The 19294-nt window shown below is 58.5% G+C and overlaps 1 protein-coding gene across 5 annotated transcripts; it reads right to left on the bottom strand.

Annotated features, from left to right (window-relative positions):
• Positions 1-10: 10 nt before the first annotated feature.
• LHX6 (LIM homeobox 6) lies at positions 11-16366 on the bottom strand. 5 transcript variants are annotated; one of them, XM_064727831.1, is made up of 10 exons: positions 16295-16366; positions 15360-15425; positions 14896-15078; positions 14698-14819; positions 9228-9448; positions 6686-6786; positions 6498-6593; positions 5146-5320; positions 4398-4501; positions 11-2761 (listed from the first exon to the last, which is right to left on the bottom strand). In XM_064727831.1, the coding sequence occupies exons 2-10, from the start codon at positions 15420-15422 to the stop codon at positions 2741-2743; spliced, it is 1086 nt and encodes a 361-aa protein (XP_064583901.1). In that variant the 5' UTR covers positions 15423-15425; positions 16295-16366; the 3' UTR covers positions 11-2740. The 5 variants fall into 5 exon arrangements, with proteins under 5 accessions (XP_064583901.1, XP_064583897.1, XP_064583898.1 ...); XM_064727827.1 differs by lacking the exon at positions 16295-16366 and adding an exon at positions 16015-16133 and having other exon boundaries at positions 15360-15500; XM_064727828.1 differs by lacking the exon at positions 16295-16366 and adding an exon at positions 16015-16122.
• Between the last annotated feature and the right edge of the window lie 2928 nt (positions 16367-19294).

Here is a 19294-nt window from a genome sequence, read left to right as displayed (position 1 = left end):
AATTGCTTCCAGTTTTTGCAAACAATTTGGGCTTAATATAAACAGAGCCTGATTTCTGAATTAGCAAAGCTGCTCCTGGCTACTTATGGGGGGAAGTGCCCCGAGCACAGTCTGTGGTGAGCCCACATCCCTGGAGAGAAACACCAACATTCCCTGGGCCCTGCCATGGCACTGCTTACAGACCCTTGGATATCCAGGACATTCCCAAGTGGGGCTTTTCTGATCCAGTTGGTATTTAGCAGATACATATTTCATAGTTTCCCTTTCACTGCATTGCCAAGACAGGAGGGAGAAACACATCAAACCCTTTTCTCCCTCAACAGAGCAGTTGTGGCAGTCTCAGAGACTGTGGGATGTCAGGGCAAGCTGCAGCCTGAATCTCTCCTTCTGTGTCAAACGGAATAACTACCCATCCCTTTATGGCACTAATTCCACAACTAAATGGTCATTAGGATGTGCAAGCACAAATGGAGAACAAAGTCAGGCCCTGGTGATCCCCCACGAGCACCTCAAGGCTGACACAGCAACCACCTCAGCCTGTGATGACAAACACTCACCAACAGCCAGCCAGGGGAGCACTCAGCCTTCCCTCATTCTATGAAAAGGACAAAAAGGATGCACCTGGAGCACCTGGTGACTGTCCCCTCCCCAGGGGACACCTCTGCAGAGGTGGCTCCAGTCAGGTCAGTCATGTGGCAGCACCTCGTTCACTGGTGACACTCTGGAAATGGTCACTCACACATCTGGACGTGACAATAACATTTTGTGGACTTAATTCCCCTCTCTCCTTTCAAATGTTACTTTGAATTGGGACTAGAGCTGCTGGCTGCAGTTTGGCAGGTACTGGCCCAGCTGTCCGAGGTAGTGCCATCACTCTCAGTACACAGACACACACAGGAGGGGGTGTGTGTGTGTGTGGATTTGCTCCAACCAATATCAAAGTGTGTTGTACTCAGTTCCTTCCCAAGCCAAGAGACCTCGGTGCCCCCTCAGCAGAGTCCCCATCTCCCCACGCTGCTCCCAGGGTGTTCCTGGTGGCTCAGGGCAGCCTGTCTGCCTGCTGGTGTCACACAGAGCTCAGGGACACGGCAGGAGAAGGCTCCCCACGGGTGCAGTGTGGGCTGCCCAGAGCTGGGGATGGCTCCCACCTGGATTGATCCAGGATCTCCCGCAGAGGAGAGCACAAATATCTACAGTTCCCATTAAAAACAAGTTATGTAACAGATGGATTCCCATCTCCTGCTCCTCAGGCACGGCTCAGTCACATCCCTCACTGCTGTGCCTCAGGGGAGGCTTTCACATTCTTGGAAGAGCAGCCTCACAGACACTTCACAGCAGGACAGACCCATGTGCTTGCGTGGAGAGAGCCTTTGTTACAGACCTGCTCCTGGCTCGGTGCAAGCTGAGAAGGGCTGGCAGAGGTCTCTTGTTTACTTTTTGTTATTACCATCAACGAAGGATGGGATGGTTTTGGAGTCCTTTTCCTGACTTGGGGCCAGACTGCTGAGCACTTCCTGTGAGCCCAGCCATTCTCCTGGGATGCACCCTCATCCCAGGGCCTGGGACAGCCCAACCCCAGCAAGGGAGACCAGGGGGGCAGAGGGGATCAGAGCCAGGCTGCCAGACTAAGGAACATGCCATCCCCTTGCTGTCCCCTTGGCTACTGATGGTTCCTGCTGGCCTCACTGTGGCTTTCACCTTTTTAACTCCAGTTTCTACCCAGCTCTTCCCACTGACTGAACTTGAGTCCACAGCAGGGCAGAACATTTCTACACCTTTATGGCCACCTTCCATCGAGCATTTCCCAGTCCCAGAGTATGGATTGTCTGAGAGTTTTCTGTAGGTACATTCTGAAATCACCCATTTGTGATCCAATATGACTCCAAGGAAATAAAGTAGCTTGTTAATAAAGAACGAGAGTAAAAAAACTTTAAAAAACAAAAAAAAGATTTGGCAGATGGCTGTGAGAGGAGAGAGATATTCAGTGTTCTAAGAACAAGTCAGCAATCAAAAACTTCAGGGTGCTAAACCTGGCTCTGCCACCAACCCTCATGGTTCCTCTCAGTTTAGGACATCTCTGCTTCCCCTCCTATAAAACGGGGGGAAAAAACACTAAGATTTACTTACCTTTGAGTGATCAAAGGACATGTGATTCTAAAGCACTTTGAGGAGGAAGAAAAACTGCCTATTTCCAGCTGGCATCATGTTTTCCACTCAGTGGAGTCTCAGCTACCTGCGAGTTTGGCTCAGGCAGGTCTGTCTATACATCGAGTTGCTGAGCCAAAAAGCCAATTTCGGATTTCACACAAGCGAGTGGAAAGAAGGAGGGATGTCCAGGAACTGCTTCACTGGTGCAAGAAGAGAATCAGGCCAAACCACGAAAATTCCTCCTTCCTTTGTGTCCAGAGGCGATCATCGACCGCCCTGAGACTCGGCGTGTTCCGGGCTGTCCGTATCCCGTGGGTTTGGGAGCAAGACTTGCAAGCACAGCAGAGTCACCAGTTTTGACTGTGTCTGGCACTGCCTTGGAGAGACTCACGGTCATTCTACAAGTCCACAAGAAACAAGTGTAAAATGTGACTGTGCACTCAACACACACATACACAGAGTGTCGCTGGAGGAGTCGGAGCGGGCGCGAGGTGCTGCTCAATGGAGGAGCTGAGAGTGCTGGGGCTGAGCTGCTCCCGCGGGGCCGGGCGCTGCCAGCGGCTCAGGGGCAGCTGAGGAAGAGTCCTCGCAGTCAGTACTGGAAGAGGATGACCTGGGGGGAGAAGGGGAGCGTCAGCAGCACAGCCCTGGCCATGGCCGAGTGCTGCAGGGAGCAGCAGAACGGGCTCTGCAGGGGCAGCCACCTCCTCTCAGAGGGAAACCCTCTCTGGATGTGCCCTCTGCCCAGGAGCTGCCAGCCCTGCCCAGGGAAGGAGCCACCCCCAAGGAGCCCAGGTGGGAGCTGACAGGAGACCCCTTCGGCTGTGGAACCAAACACAACCGGGCAGCACCCCAAAAACGGCACTTCATTCATCTGTGCTGGGATAGAGCAGCTACCAAAAGGGACAGAGGCCATGCCCAGCAATCCTGAGTGCCCACCTCACTCAGTGACCAGCACAGGCTGCCCTCCAACACTGCTCTGCCCAGGGGAAGCAGCTGCTGGGCTGCTCACAGCTCAGCTCTCACCAGCCACTGCTCCGAGCACCCCCAGAGGAGGATGGGGCTGCCCCACACACACTCAGCATGGAAATGTGTTTTCCCAGGATCTCAGCTATCTCTGCTTTCAAAAATTTTTGGATGTGGGGGATAAAAAAAAAAGCTACTTCAGTTTTCAGGAATTCAACATGCAAGAGATTGTTTAGGAAAGGATCTGGTTGGGGGGCAGCGCCGTGTCCTGAGAACCTTGTTCTGCAACAGCTGTGAGCCAGTAATTGCATTTAAATCAGGAGCTGCTTGCTGCAGTGCAGCCTCCCTAACAACAGCACAGGACTGTATAATATTATCTGAAAACTCTGTAGCTTGCTGGGCACATATGACAAAATGGTAGAATTTAAACTGAAAATGTATCTTTGCTGTGCCACTGCTTCTGCCCATTAAAGCAGAGCTCAATGAGCTGCTGCACTGGGAAGAGAGAGATCTGAAAAGAGAGGTGCTGATAACTTCTAACATTAAAGACAAAAGCCAAAACCACTCTGAGTTGCCAAAGGCTCACTGTTCCCTGAGCAGGAACTCACTGAAACTGGGGTCCTAAATAAAATCTTCCAAACCCAAGCATGTCTGAGAAATCTTGCCCCAATAAGCTGTGTGTTAGAACAGATACTGTAAGAGCTGAACACAAAAATATCAACATGCAATATTTTCTCCTGGCCAGATATTGTGAAATAACATTCCTACTTCAGATATTCTAACAGCCAGTTGTTGTTATTTTTAAGCAATACTGCAACCCACAAGAAATGAATCTTTTTTGTTAACTCGTGGAAAACTGGGAAGTTAGCACATGCCAAGGTGCCCCCTGCTCTGTTGTTCACAGCCAGGTGCTGCTCACACTGACCACGGGTGCAGACATCTGAGGAATGGAGCAGGCAGAGCTCAGGGCAGGGGAAAGCAGGGAGGATCCAGCAGGAGGATCCAGCAGGAGGATGTGAGAGCCCTCAGTGGATGCAGGCACAGAGTCCCAGCAGGTCACAACAGCAATGGGTGCCCAGGGAAAACACAGTGATGCCATTTTTATCAACAGTGGGTACATCAACCTTAGGGCCCCCAAAACTAAGGGAAGGCACAGGGGTGGGTGGCAGCTGTGGAGGTCATGGAGAAGCAGTGATGCTGACAGGAGACAGCAGTGATGTTACACACAAATCTTTGCTACAGCGAGGGCTGGCCCCAGAGCCTGGAGCAGGGACTACATTTACCTTCTCACCCCTATTAGACAGTGGTCCTTCCATGTCTGCTTTGAGGTGCACTGGTGGAGCAGTGTAGGGAAGTCTACAGTGCACTTGTCCACACTGTACCTGACCTGTGGATGAGAAGGGGCTTCAGCCTCTGTTACTGCAAACAACACAGCCCAGAGCCCACAGCCCACAGCAACACAGCCCACAGCAACACAGCCCAGAGCCCACAACCCACTGCAACACAGCCCACAGCAACACAGCCCACAGCCCTCCGTGCAGCAGGGCCAGTGCCACCGGGACATGGGGGAGCAGGCAGGGCCGGGGGCACAGCCCTGACCCTGTGGGGAGAAACCTCACAAGAGCCACAGAGCCAAAACCTCTGTCCAGGCATGACCAAAGCTGCCCATCACTCACAAATCATCACTCGAATCATTTCACAGGGAGCAGAGAAAGCAGGAAGGAGACCACTGACCACTGACCCCCACAGGGCACACCCACAGCTCTCTCCCTGACACAGAGAGCACAGGGGGACCGAGGAGCAGGCAGTGAAACCCAGGCTTTGCTGGGGACGAGTTAATCCCAAGGGCAAAGCTGATCAGACACGAGGAGGAGGAGCAGCAGCAGGGGCACCATCCCCGCACCCGCAGCACCGGGAGGGTTTTGGCACGGCCCCAGCCCTGTCCCAGCCCCAGCCCTGTCCCATCCCCAGCCATGTCCCATCCCTGTCCTATCTCAGCTCCATCCCAGCCCCAGCCCTGCCATCTCTCACTTTCGATGTATCCGTGCAGCGTCACCATCCGGGCCCGCTCGGGGCTGCTGAAGGGCGAGTAGTGGATGTCATCGGACAGCGAGGAGGGGATGCGGGACGGGGGCGCTCCCGAGGGCGGCACCGTGTGCTGCGGGGTGTGTTTTTTATGGCGGGCTCTGCAGTTTTGAAACCAAACCTGAAAAGAGAGCAGCGAGCGCTGTGACAGCTGAGAGACAGCTGGGTTAAAACGTGGTCCTTCACCATCCTGTCCTTGGATGGGTGTTTCTTCCAAGTTTTTACAAAAGGGATGAAAAGCAGCAGATATGAGATTTCTAATCTAATCTCACTGCTTCTAATTAAAGGAGTAGTTTGGGAATTCCATCCTAGAGTTGAAACATGTATGGAAAGGGTTTTTTTGCTTAAGAGGTGATCTGTTTCTTATGCTTTAATTTCTTAAAGATAGCTGTGAGTAAAAACCTTCTCCAAGAGTGACTGAAGATCAGCTCTCCAAGGCAGAGCACACTGGACCATAGAGAAGGAAACAGTCTAAGTATTTGACAAATTGTTTCCTGTTCAAAGTGCCTTTAAAAAACATTCACATAAAAAATCACCCGGTGTGCAGCCTGCTTGATCTTTGCTAAATGAAGAATCTCAATAAACAGAGGCTCAAGCCAGATTTTCGCACACAAAATTTAAGAGTGTCATTGGCAAAACAATCTCAGGTGAAAGCTCCAAATTTATTTCAACCACTCGTGTTTTTATTGTACGCAGAAAGTGTGTGTGCAGAACCTTACAGTGATGAGCACAAACGTCACCAAGAGCTGAGCTGGGCTGTGTGGGAGCTGCAGAGGGGACACTTCTCAGTCCCTGCAACACCACCTGCCCTCCCATCCCACATCAGGGTGGGAGCTTCCCTGCCACAGAGTCCCCTGGAGCTGCAAAATTCCTTTTTCTTTAAGCTTCTCCATGCCAAAGCTTCCTGACCCTGACTCTGTGGCAGGGGCGGCTGCCGGGGGAGCTCCCACACTCCCGGCTGGGACAGAGCTCAGCTCCAGGACCTGCTGCTAACAGCAGCTTTCCCACCCAGTGATTTACTGTGCATGGCTGGGGCTGTTGGGGCTTTGATTCGTTGCATCATAAGAGGGAAAAACAAATAGGAAACCCACGAGTGAGACAGAGAAGGAATGGCACTGGCCACTGGCACTGCTGTGGGAGCAGAGCTGGCACCGGGGAGACAGCTCGGAGTGCTGGATGGATGCTGAGGAGCCTGAGGCTCTGAGTGTGACCCTGGCTGGTGCCAGCTCCAGGTGCCCCTGCCTGCCCATGGTGGCCAGCCCTGCTGTCCCTGCCTGCCCATGGTGTCCCTGCCTCACCTGAATGACTCTGCGGCTCAGCCCCGTCATGTCCGCCAGCTTCTGCAGCGTTTGTGCGTCGGGGTTGTTGTCCTGAGCGAACTGTGCCTGCATCACCTGTGGGGAGAGGAGAGCAGAGCAGAGCAGAGAGGGGCTCGGGGGAGGCTGGGGAGCCCCGGCCCCGCAGCCCCCCGGCCCTCCCGCCTCACCTGCAGCTGCTCGGCCGTGAAGGAGGTGCGGGCTCTCTTGGCTGGCTTGGGCTGGCTGTCCTGCTCCGAGGGCACAGCCCCCTCCAGCGTGATCCCATTGCCTGCAGGAGAGAACCCTGTGAGGCACAGGGCAGAGCCTGCCTGCTCCACCACCTGCAGCAGCTGCTGCTCTGGGGGACACTGCACCTGGTGGCACCACAGCCTGGGACACCCAGGGCACCCCCTCAGTGGAGGGACACTGCACCTGGTGGCACCACAGCCTGGGACACCCAGGGCACCCCCTCAGGGGGGGGACAACAGCCCTGGCACCACAGCGTGGGACACCCAGGGCACCCCCTCAGTGGAGGGACACCGCACCTGGTGGCACCACAGCCTGGGACACCCAGGGCATCCCCTCAACAGGGGAACAACAGCCCTGGCACCACAGCCTGGGACACCCAGGGCATCCCCTCAATGGAGGGACAACAGCCCTGGCATCACAGCCTGGCACAGCCAAAGCACCTCCTGCTGCAGTGGGAGCTGAAGGAGTGGAGCCAGCACAGCCACCCAGGAGCTGCCCTGGGCTGCTGGGCCCCTCCACACACAGGGAAGGAGAAACAGCCATTACCCAAGAGTTTACTGTGGAATGAAGAAAAATGCAGCAAGTGGTGGAAGCCACAGGGAATAAGGGGAGGCAGCAGCAGGAAGAGGTCGAGGTGGTGTGTGAGGGCAAGCACTGATGTCCCTCTGGCCCTGATTCCCGGCCACCCCTTGGCCACATTCTCCAGGGAGTGGCTGGGAGGGGACCCTGTCTCTGCCAGGCTCACCCACATCCATCACTCCTGCCCCTTGCTGCCCCCTGTGACCCCGTTTTCCCTCGTGGGCTCTGCCTCCATCAGCCCTTCAATTTGCTCAGAGCATTTCAATGGGCTCCTTGCTCCTTTCCCCAGCCCCAAACTGTCCCAGCACCTTTACCTTCCTCTTCCTCCTGGGCCCCAGAGCAGCAGCAGGAGCAGCACCGTCCCCAGGGCCTTGGGGTGGCCATGCACGAGCAGCAGCCACACTAAGGGGACACTCCAGGGGGACAATCGAGGGGGACAGTGACCTCCCCCTTGCCCAGCCCTGCGTCAGGGTGAGCCCAGCCGTGCTCTCTCTGCCGTGCAGCCCCAGAGAGTGCCCAGAGCCTGCTCCTGACGGGGCCCTGCTGCAGCCCGTGCCAGCCTGGCTGCTGGGGCAGGGTGGGTGAAGCCCCCCTGAGGGAGGGGCAGCAGGGATGGTGGGGGAGGGCAGCGAGCAGGGCTGGGCTCTTCCCTGCTCCCAGGATGCTCCTGCACGAGCTGGACCAGGCTGTGATTGTCTTGGCTGGAGTTGAAGGACTTTCTCATATAGTTTGACTTGTTCTTTTCGGATGATGAATGGGACTCTGACTTCAGCAACATCTGTTTATTTTTCTTGTATGTAAAACCTCATGTGCAGAAGAAATTGCTGGGTAATTACTGGAGGGGGGAGTGTGGCCCGGCAACTCCACAGCAACTGCAGCTCTCCAAAGTGATCCCACCCCCTTCTCAAAACCCCTTGGACACAGGTAGTGACACCTGACACTCCCCAGGTGCCCCAGCACTGCCCAGCACTGGTGCTCAGCCCACACCAGCAGGTTGTTCTGAGCAGCAGCAGCAGCACACCCAGCATCCCAGCAGCTCTGCAGGACTCCCCGGTGCCAGACCCTGCTCTGCTCACAGCATTCTGCTCCCCCAGGACACGTGGCTTCTCCCCCTCCATCCTTGCTCCCCATCACCTCCCTCACGCCCCACAGCAGCTGACCAGATGGACCCACACGTCACAAGCCACGTCCTGAGCCAGGACCCTCCTTCCCAGCCCAACTGGGCACTCTGTTTCCATCCTCTTTCTCAAACACAGTAAACTGAACCATATTATTTTCCTGTCAGGTTGTTAATGGTTTCCACATGCTGCATGGGCCAGGCCATGGCGTGTCCCTCCCTGTGCCCACCATGTGCTGAAGCTCTTCCCACCACAGCACAGGCCCTGGCGCTGCCCGGCCTCCCCGAGCACCACAAATCTGTTCCTCTGAGCACCTCTCTGGGCACTGCCATGCAGGAGGCTGGGGAAGGGACAGCAGCTGCAGTGCTGTGACCCCGGTGTCACCAGCTCAGCCGGCTGTGGCACAGCGCTGTCCAGCTGGGAGTGGCACAACCCCACATGGGCAAGGCGGGTGGAAAACGATGGGAAGGTTTTGTCCAATCACCAATCCCACCTTCTCCATTTATGACTCACAGCCTCAAATTCCAGAGGGTTCCTCACGCTCTGCACTCCAGGCTGTGCACAACCAGGCACTTGTCCCTGGCATTGCCCAGGGCACACAGGTCTGCCACGAACTGCAGGTGCTGCCAGCACACTGGCCACCCCATGAGCCCTCTGCCAGCCCAGGGCCTTGTGCTCAAGCTCCCCAGGACCACCCATCACCCCTTTTTGGCACAATAGAACCCTCCCCAACACCCTGTGCTAAGGATGAGCACGGGCACAGTGACTCCGTCCCGCTCCGTACCGTTCTCCGCCGCGCGCTTCAGGTTCTCGATCATGGTGTCGTAGTGGATCCGGCACAGCACCTTCTCCTCCACCAGGCCGAACTCCTCGCCCGTGGAGAGCTGCCTCTTGCAGGAGAAGCAGGCGAAGCAGGCCAGGTGGTAGGCATTGCCCCGCGCCCGCCGCACCCAGTCGCTGGCGTAGATCTGCCTGCCACAGCGGGCACACTTGGTACCGAACCGGCTGCGGGGAGAACAGACGGGTGAGGGCACGGAGGGAGGGCAGGGCAAGGGCAGCAGCACCATGCCAGGGTGCAGGTGCTCCTGCCAACCCCGTTATTCACCCCAATTCCCACAGCACCCGTGCATGCAGAGATGCAGCGGGGCCGCCCCAGCGGTGCCCGTGCCGTGGCAGTGTGGGCAGCAGTGTGGGCAGCAGTGGGTGTAACTCCCTGCAGCCCTGTGAATCAGCTTCCCAGCCCGTGGGTTTTTTATTTTGATAACAGCCAGTGTGACACTGGGATGGAAACTGTGTCAGAGCGGGTTCTCTCCCGCTGCCATAAATCAAACCATGTGTGTTCTCCTCACACGTACAGGCACACACATCTGCTTTTTCCCCCGTGGAGGAGGTCTCCTCACTGTGAAAGGATGATGACTGTGCTGGAGTGAGCTGTGCTGGAAGGTAGCTCAGCACAGTCAAGAGGCAACAAGACAGCCAGGATCCTCTCACCAGGTGATTGTGAGAAAACCCCCATTCCTGTCAGGAAGCTGATGGTCAAGGCAGGTGATTCACAGGGAGCAGCAGACGTGGCCCCCATGGCCCTGAACACCCAGGTCAGTGTCTGGCATGAGGTGCCAGGCAGGTTCCATATCTGCATTTTCAGTACTACTGCTGCTTAAACTAAGAAATGCAATGAACAGCAGTGAGAGCAGCAGGAGAGAAGGGAGCATCTCCTCTGCCACCCCAGAGGTGGTACTGGCTCCAACACAGTCAGTGCACTTCCCCACACAGCCCCAGCACTGCCACTGTCACCTCAGGCCCCGAGGGCTCCTGCCAGCCCCGCACCACAGTGGGAAGCAGAGCCACCGCCAGCCCTGCCCGGGCAGCTCCAGCCTCTCCCAGTGCAGGCACAAAACACCGACAAGGAACAACCGCAGCAAGCGACACGAGAGACCCCACAGCACAAACCCTCCGGTTCAGAGGCCAGAGCAGCCCCAAGCTCTGCACACAGACCCAGGCCAGGCCACCAGGGCCAGTGTGCTGCCCCTGCCCGACCCCACACCGAGGAACTGCTGCCCACCATGGGCCCAGCAAGATGTGGAAATACTGTCCTGTGCTGGGATTACTAATAGCAAAACTATTTGGGAGGAAAAGAAGGGTCTAAATTTTTCAGCCTGACCATAGCTGACCAAAAAGAAGAAAAAAAAAAAAGAGGACATTTCTGTGCTGAAATTATACAGAGACTTAGCTAAGAGACTTCACTAATTTACTTCAGATGGGAACATTGTAAACTGACTTTGTGCCAGCTCGTTTATATAAACGCACAAACAAAAGAACTGTATTAATTTTTTATTTAGAAATAAAGATCATTCCTGTAAATTGAATTACTTTGAACAATGTGCTATGTAAACAGTGGTACTTGCTGAGCAGTATCAGGCGAGGGGCAGGCACACAGAGCTAATGGCACGTGGTGATCGCCGCTCCCCGCTCCAGCCCCAGCCAGGGGAGCACAGCACGGCCGGGGGAAACTGAGGCACCACTCAGAAAAAGTCACACAGCCCTGTCCCACATCAGCTGGGCCCTGGGGAGACACCCAGGCATCTCCTGAGGAGCGGGCAGGACCCCCAGGCTGGCAGCAGTGCCCAGGGAGCTGGGCAGGGTTTGATGGAAGGCGCTCGTGTGGCCGTGGCAGCAGCACAGGCAGAGGCTGATGCCCCTGTCCCTGTCCCTGCAGGGCCACGCCATGAGCAGAGCCTGCAGAGAGGCTGAGGCTCGGGACAGGCGGGCACGGGGCTGCAGAGCCTGCAGCAGCAGCAGCAGCAGCAGCAGCACTGTCACTGCGCCTGCGGTCCCTGCCAGCTCCCGTCTGCGGCACCGCTGCAGCAGAGGCAGGGCTGGGGCAGCACCAGCACCCACTGTCACCCCTCAGAGCTGGCACTGAGGGACCACCACTGCCGGGGACACAGCAACGGGGAGAGAAATGCCTGCAAGAAATCTGCCCCGACCATCAGCACTGAAAATTACAGCTCAAACACAACACAGGGTTTCGCTCACTGAGCTCACAGGGCAGTGAGAGCCCAAAGAGCCCCAGGAATGGGGCTCCACAGGACTCCTGCCACCTGCCTGGCAGGGACAGAGATGGGCATGGGGACAGGGCCACACTGTGGCAAGAGACACAGAGCCAGAGGATTTGTCCAAGCCCAGAACTGTGGCACAAACTGCAGCATTACCAAATGCTACCAGAGCCGTGGGCTCACGCCCTGCATGCATGGTTTGTGGTCAGGTGAGCAGATGCTCATCCCAAAGGTTAATTCTGGGTGACAGAAACTGACAGCAACGTTACCAGGAAAGACTCATCCAGAGAGACTCATCCCAGGAAGACTCATCCAGAAAGACTCATCCCACCTCCCCCAGGGGCGGCCGCATCATCTGGGGCGCAGGAAGAGCAGGGGCGGGAGGACGCCCCGGGTGCATCCTGTCTCTCCCACGCCGCCTGTCCCCAGGTGCCACAGCTCCCCCAGCCCTCCTGTGGGCAAGGGGCACCCAGCTCCAGGGCCGCGCACAGCTCAAACACCCCTGTCCCCTCCTTAGGAAGCCTCTGGCACAGCCCTCAGAGCCAGCTGCAGCTCACATCTGCCCAGGCCCTCAGCAGAGCAGCAGCGGTGCCTCAGCGAGGACCTTCACGCTGTGCCACTGCAATGCCCGAGCTGGAGCATCATCCTGGAGGGACACAGCCTCTGGGTGAAGGCCACCTGAGCCGCGGCCAAGCCAGGGACCCCACGGTCACAATCCTGCAGCCTGCCCGCCGAGGGCACAGCAGGAATCACAGCAGGATCACGCTCTGGACAACTGGAGCCCTGGGAGCTTGGCTGTGAGCAGCCCTTGCATGGCTGGGAACACAGTGTTCTGCTCAATGAGCTCCAATTCTAATTTGGTTCTCCTTGGAGCACTGGAGCCTTAGATGCCAAATGTAATTATTTGACAAGACACAGGAAACAGCAGCATTTGCTTAAAAATGCACACGAAGCCACGGAGTCACGGCAGAGCCAGCACCTACACAGCCCCTCACGGGGACAGAGAAGGGACACTGGCACAGGGCAGGCCTAAGCACACTCCCCGTGGGCAGTGGGGCTGTGACATGACAGCCCGTGCCTGACAGCCTTCATCCTCAGCGTGCTCAGAGGAATGCAGAGCATCCGTGTGACCTGAGCAGAGCATCTCACTGCCCTTCCCTCTGCCTCGGCTCCAGGGACCACACGCCTCAGGATGGGGTTTCTGCTTCGCTTAAAAAAAAAACCCCACACATTTAATCTGCCTCAAATAATAAATAAAATTTTCAAAACCCATCCAGAGGATCAGGTTTAGCCCGTGCCACGCACCAGGTCCCACCGGCTGCAGTCAGCAAGGTGCCAGCCAGGATGCTGCCGGGGCTGGGGGGCTGCAGGAGGGGACCGAGGGAAGGGACACGGGGCGAGTGTGCCGGGCAGCGGGAGGGATCCCAGCGCTCGGGAGGGATCCCAGCCGTGCCCAGCCGCTCCCGGCCGCTCACGGCACCGACGGGGCTCAGCCCGGCGGGTTCAGCCGCGGGGGGCAGCGGGAGCGACCCCCGCCCACCCCCCGAGCACCGCGGCGGGGCCGGCCCGGGTTCGGAGGAGCCGCATCGATCCCCGCGGGCTCGGGGGCACCGAGGCAGCTCCGCACCCGCCGGGCTCCGAGCGCCGCCGCCGCCGCTGCTCAGAGATTCACCAAAATAAAAATTTAAAATCTCTCCAAACCCCCACATTTCTGTGCAAAAGGCAAGTGCGGAGCGCGGGCTGGGAGCCCCCGCGCCCCCCGAACGGGTGCCGCAGGAACCGGGAGCGTCCTGCCGCGGCTTCCGCGATTTTCGTTTTATTTCCCTTGGCCCCGCCGGTACCGGCGGGCAGAGCTTGGCTACTCCCAACGGGGAAGGAGCTCAGAGCTTCTCGGACGGGAGAAATCACAAAACTGATTTATTTTAACATTATTATTTCCCGTATTTTCTCAAAGGTCATTTCGAGATCCCGGCGCTACTTTAAAACCGCCTTTGGAAAGGTACGCTCTCAAAAACAAACGAAAAAGAAACCAAACACGAGCGGCACCAGAACGGCGATAAATGAATGAAAGCGCTCAAAGTGCTCCAAAACAGCACCGCGGCCCCGGGACCCCCTCGTGCCTTTCTGTGCTGAGTGGGGAAAATTTCGCTGAAATCACCGAAAATTGCGGTTTGAAAATAATAACAATAATAACAATAATAATAGTAATAACAACAACGAAACCCATCAGAGGGCAGGACGCAGAGCGCCGCAGCCTCGGGACTGACCCGGGTTCTCCGAGCCCCGCACTCCCGGCGGCACCGCACCGAGCCCGGCGAGGGCAGGGGCTCAGCTGCGGAAAATCGGGCAATCGCGGAGCCTTGAACAAAAAACACCGCAGGAGTCTCTGGGGTGCTCCCCGAGCTCCCTGCCCGCTGTCGTCGGGGCAGCCCCGAGCTCCGCCGCTGCCGGAGGATGCTCCGAGCCCCCCGCGCCCCGCCGGGGTCATTCCCATTTCCTGCCCGCCGTTCCCCTTCCTCCCGGGTCAAACAGCATTCCCTCATCCTGGCAGGATGGGGAAAATCAGAGCGGGGGTTCCAATGTTTAGTTAAACCCCGGCGAGGAGCTCAAAATACTCAGTCCCCTCGTGCGAGTCAAATTGGGGGAAAATTAGTGGTTTAAGGTTTAGAACAGAAAGTCTGTCGAAGCCAGAACACCCTCCCTGCGGGACAGGCTGTCCCGGGTGTGCGGGTCCGGACCGAGCCCCGCCGGCCGCAGCTGCCGCCGCCGTTCGTTTCCGTTCCGTTACGCGCTCCCTCCGACCACTGCGGGCCCACAGCGCTGCCCGGGGCTCCCCGAAAAGCCGCTGGGCACCGCAGGCTGGCAGCGCTGATTTCCCCTCCGGCAGGAGCCGGGACGAGGCCGTTCGAGCCCCTTTCCCCTCTGGCAGGAGCCGGGCGCTGCGGCCGCCGGGCCGGGAGGAGCGGGGGCTCGGGGCGGCCCGCACAGCCCGGCCAGAGGGCAGCAATCCCTCCGGGCGCTTGTGCAGCTGCACCCCAAACTCCCTTCCTTCTTTCCTCCCCGTTTCCCGAGGCTCACCTCCCACCCGGCTGCTGCAGAGAGCCCGGCGGGTTTCCCAAACCTTCCCCACGGCAGCGCCCGAGCGGCCCCGAGCCCGCAAGGGCTGAGCCCCCCGAGCGGCCCCGGCCCGGCCCCTACCTGAAGTAGTCCATCTTGCAGAAGATCTCCTTGTTCTTGATGTAGCAGCTGTGCTGCTGGCGCAGCGAGGTGCGGCACACGGAGCACTCCAGGCACCGGACGTGCCAGATGAGGTTGTTCACCTGCGGCAGAGCAGGGGCTGAGACCCGGGACCACCCGCCGCCCCCCGCCGCCCCCGCCGCCCTCCGCCCCGCTCACCTTCAGCAGGTACCGGTCGAGGATCTCCAGCCCGCAGCTGGAGCAGACGTTTTTGCCGGCCGACGGCGTGGAGGAGGAGGAGGATGGCGGGGAGCAGACGGACGGCGTGGAAGGGGTGCTGGGCGCTGAGCGGGCGTCCTCCTTCTCCAGGGCTCCAGGCAGAGGCTCCCCGTCGGGCTGCGACTGCGGGCAGAGCCGCGGCGGGGCCGTCAGTCGGGGCCCCGCCGCTCCCCGCGGCACCGGAGCGCAGCGTCCCGCCGGGTCCCCGCACTCCTCGGCATCCCCGGCCCGGCGGGCTCGCACAAACCCCTGACATCCCCGGCGGGACCCCGAAATCCCCGGTCCGCGCGTCCCCGCAGCCCCCGGCCCAGCGGATCCCGGCGGGTCCCCGCAGCTCCCGGCACCCCCGGCCCGGCGCGGCCCCGCATTCCCGGCCCGAACCCGCAAACCCCGGCCCCGCTTACCATGGCTCGGGAGTGCGGGTCCAGACAGCGGGAGCTCCCCTTGGGCAGCGGCTCCGGCGGCATCACCTTGATGGAGAGAGCGGGAGAGGGAGGCTGCGGCTCCATGCGCCGGGCGAGCGCGGGGCACCCTATATAAACCGCCTCAAAACAATAAATAAGAACTTTCTAGTGGCCATTTAAATCCTTTGCAACAAAAGCTGCGTCTCTTTAATGAAGCAATTTGAATGTGGATTGAATTCTCCCCCTGCCTGCACTTAACCCGGGCCTCTTGAAGTAATCGCTCGGTTCCCATGCGAGCCAAGGCGCTGAAAAACCCCCCAAACTACCTGCAATTAGAAATTGCCGTAAATGCCCGAGATAAGAGGTACCAGAGTGTCAATTCCGGCTGTCAATCAGGGAATCCATCAGGCCACCCAAAGAATTGCAAATTTGATTTTTTTAATGGTAGTAATTAAAAATCGAAATTCTTCCCCCTCTCCCTCCGCCGAGCACAAAACGCCCCAGAAAACGCCGGGATGGAAAAATCCACCCCTCTGGCGCGGGAGGCGGCGAGCGGCCCCGGCCCCGGCCCGGCCCCAGCCCCGGTACCGGCCGCCGCGGGGAGCCCGGCCCCGCTCCCGGCCCCGACGGCAGCGGCGGCGGCGGCAGCGCTCACCTTGCCCGCCTGGGCGCCGGCCGGGGCGCGGCGGCCAGGGCCCCGGGGCTGCCCGCCCCCATGGCTCCGGTGCATGGGGCGGGCGCGCCCCGCTCCGCCCGCCGCCGCCGCGCTCCGTGCCCGCGGGCGGCGCGTCCCGCGGCCGCGGCAGGAAGGGCGGGGAGCCGGGCGGGGAACCGCGCCGGCCCCGCTCCCCCGCCGGGGGCGGCCGCGGGCCGGGCAGGAAACGGCGCCCCCCCGCCGCGCCCCGGGGGCCGCCCGCCCCGCCGGGCCCCGCTACCTGCGGCGGCAGCACCGGCACCGGCGGCGGCACCGCCCGCGGGCGCGGCGGGGACGGGAGGGGAGGGGGCAGCCCGAGCCCGGTCCGGCCCGTCCCGGTCCTCCCCCGCCGCTGCCCGCCCCGACGGGGCGCACGGGCCGGGCCGGCCCCGCTGCCCCCCTCGGATCGCGGCAGCGGGGATCGCGCCCACCGCCGCGGCGTCTGGCCGCCCGCCGCTGCCCGGGCTTCATTAGTAACCTGATAATTCCCCGGCAAAGCCCCGGCAGCGGTGCCACCGCCGGGTAATTGCAGGACGGTAACGTGAGCTGATGGCGGCCGGGGATGGATCCTCGCCGTTATTGATTGTGACAGCTAAATTGTTAACCGAGAGGGAAATCAGATGAAAGCCATTTTAGAATAAATACAAGGCATTAGGTTTAAACATCGAGGTTGCAGGAAAGCCCGAGAAACCCCCAGGAAACGGAACCCAAGGCCTGCCAGCTTGTCCTCCCCTGTCCCCGGCTCCACAGAGGCCGAGTGCGGGGGGACACGGACAAGTGCAGAGGCGAGATGCTGAGAAAGGACAATTTAAACCCTTCGTTCTCACTGGTGGGGTCTGAATTAGCTCTGGCTGCTCCAGGAGAAACACGTAGGAGTGTTCATGGACGCAGCCACGAACGCTGTCTGTCCCCCCACGCAGCAGCGGCCGAGGCAGGGCCGTGTGGGGTTGGTTTGCGTCCCCAGAGCGATGCTGGCCTTGGCAGCCATGGCTCAGCACCACGGGCCAGCACCACGCAGCCAAGCAGATGCTTGCACTGCTCTCACCATTACACACACAGCTCTCTGGGCCCTGCAAAGCCAGAGCAGGCTCAGCAATGGGGTGACCCCAGCCCAGCTCCTGCCCTTCTCCAGCCCTGGGAGTAAGTCCTGGCTCTGCAGGGTCGGTGTCCTGCTCTCACTGCCTGCTGAGAGCAGACAGATCTCACATGAGCATCCTGCACCAGGAACAGGGCCTGGGCAGTGGCTGGGGAATGCAAAGCCCTGCAGCTAACAGGTATCAGCCCTGAGTCCATGCCTGTCCTTACCCCCCTGTGCTCCCTCCTCCAGCCCTGGGGTTTGTACAGGCAGCAAGGTGGCAGCGTGTCAAGCAGCAGCTCGGCCAGAACCCCAGAATTTGGGGTTGGGAATGTTCTGTGCTCCCAGAGTGAAGATTCCATGCCTGTCCCAAGTGAGGGACTGTCACCACAGGCAGAATGGTTCAAACACCAAGGAAAAACCCACACTGTGTCATGGAGAACACCACCCTCAGTAACCCACCTTGCTCCCAAGGGCTTGCTGGAAATCCAGGGGAAGCAAGGAACCCCTCAGAGGACAGGAGGGCAGGCTGGAGGTGAGAACAGCCCAATTCCCCTGCACAGGAGCCCGGCACCAAGCCCAGCTCCCCTTCCCACCACCAGCTGCCACCCTCCCTACTCACGGCTCCAGCGATGCCGCCTCCCCAGCGCTCTTCAAATAAATCTCTTCCACGATGGTCTAATGCAAAGTCCCAGGGTTGATGCTCATGAAAAAAAAACATTTCTGAGCATTTCCCTCCTCCCAGCTCCAGGGCAAGGAGCTCTGGGCCCCGGGGAGCGCAGGCAGCAGCAGCAGTGACCAGCACAAGCACCGACCTGCAATAAAGCTCCCCCAGGTCTGAGCCCGGCCAGACAGACAAGGCACTTCTGTTAGCGACCACGGCAGGGCACAGAAATAATTAAAAAAAAAAAGACTGATGCTATTGTACCCGGGTTCTGTCAGTGGACTTCGGCTGATGCCAAGCATTTACCACCCTCACTCACTTCCTGCTTGCCACCCTCGGCTTTCCTGGAGGAAAACATGCATTTTAAATGTTTATTTAGAGCTGTAGGAATTTCAACAAATTGTATTTAAATACAAATAAATATCAAAGGATGTTTCTGAGGGGAGCACAGCCACACACCCAGTTGAAGCCAGGTATCTTCAGGTATCTTCCTAATGGGAACAGAATTCAGAGGTGTTTTAAACAACGCAGATACAGACCCAGAAAGCTACAAACATTAGAGCACACAGGAACAAACACAGGCTGTTCACACAGGAATGCAAACGGGTGTCACTCACATTCAGAGGGGTACAAACTCCCAAGAACACTACTTTTCCCTCAACTACTACTTTTCAGGTACCCAAAAACTAGGAAACAAACATTAACAGCACGAGACCTACTTGAGAACAATTGAGGCTTTCAAGAATCCTCGGCACAGACGGGCACGGCTCCGCTCAGGTGCTGGGGGCGGCAGCAGGAGCCAGCTCTGCCTGCAGGGAGCTGTGCTGCTGCTGCAGGAACACCAACCTCCCTGGCTGTGCCACTGAGCAGCTCCTGCCTGCAATAACTGGGGCTCTCTCCAAAGGGTTTGAGGCCACCATTAACCAGCTCGGGGGAGCAGCTCAAGAGTGACCGATGAGGTCTGACAGGGCTGGGGAGGGAAAATCAGACCAGTGTCACCTGGACCTGTGAGCATGTGAGCTCTCTGACATCCTCCTGGCACATGCAGTCACAGCACTGTGTGCACAAAGGAGAAAATGCTGCCAGAAAATGTTTTTACCTCAGATGTCTGTTTTGAAGATATTTAGGGGGAAAATGTGCTGCAGCTCAGATGGTTCAGAGCAATGCCTTCCATCAGATCTGTGGATTTGGCCCTGGGGCAGTGCCAGTTCCCCACAAACCCTGCTGCCACCTCATACCACCTGTACCAGCCTGTGGAAACCAAGGCTGGGCAGGACAGGGGGCAAACACCGAGTTCATGGCTTGCAGATGTCTCAGAGGCTGCAGTTACTCCCACACTGCCACACCTGGATCACGAGGAGCTGCCACCATCAGGGATCACTGCACACAAATGCCAAAGCTCAGGGCACAGCACAGACCTCAGTGATGTGTAAATACACTAATTTCTACAGGCAGCACACACCTACGGCCTAAATGACACTGAAAATACCTGTGCTGTGTCA

The sequence above is a fragment of the Zonotrichia leucophrys genome, chromosome 17 (genome assembly GCF_028769735.1).
Source record: "Zonotrichia leucophrys gambelii isolate GWCS_2022_RI chromosome 17, RI_Zleu_2.0, whole genome shotgun sequence".
Classification (NCBI taxonomy): Eukaryota; Metazoa; Chordata; class Aves; order Passeriformes; family Passerellidae; genus Zonotrichia; species Zonotrichia leucophrys.
Note: the sequence above shows the minus strand (reverse complement) of the source record. Positions and strands in the feature narration are given on the sequence as shown.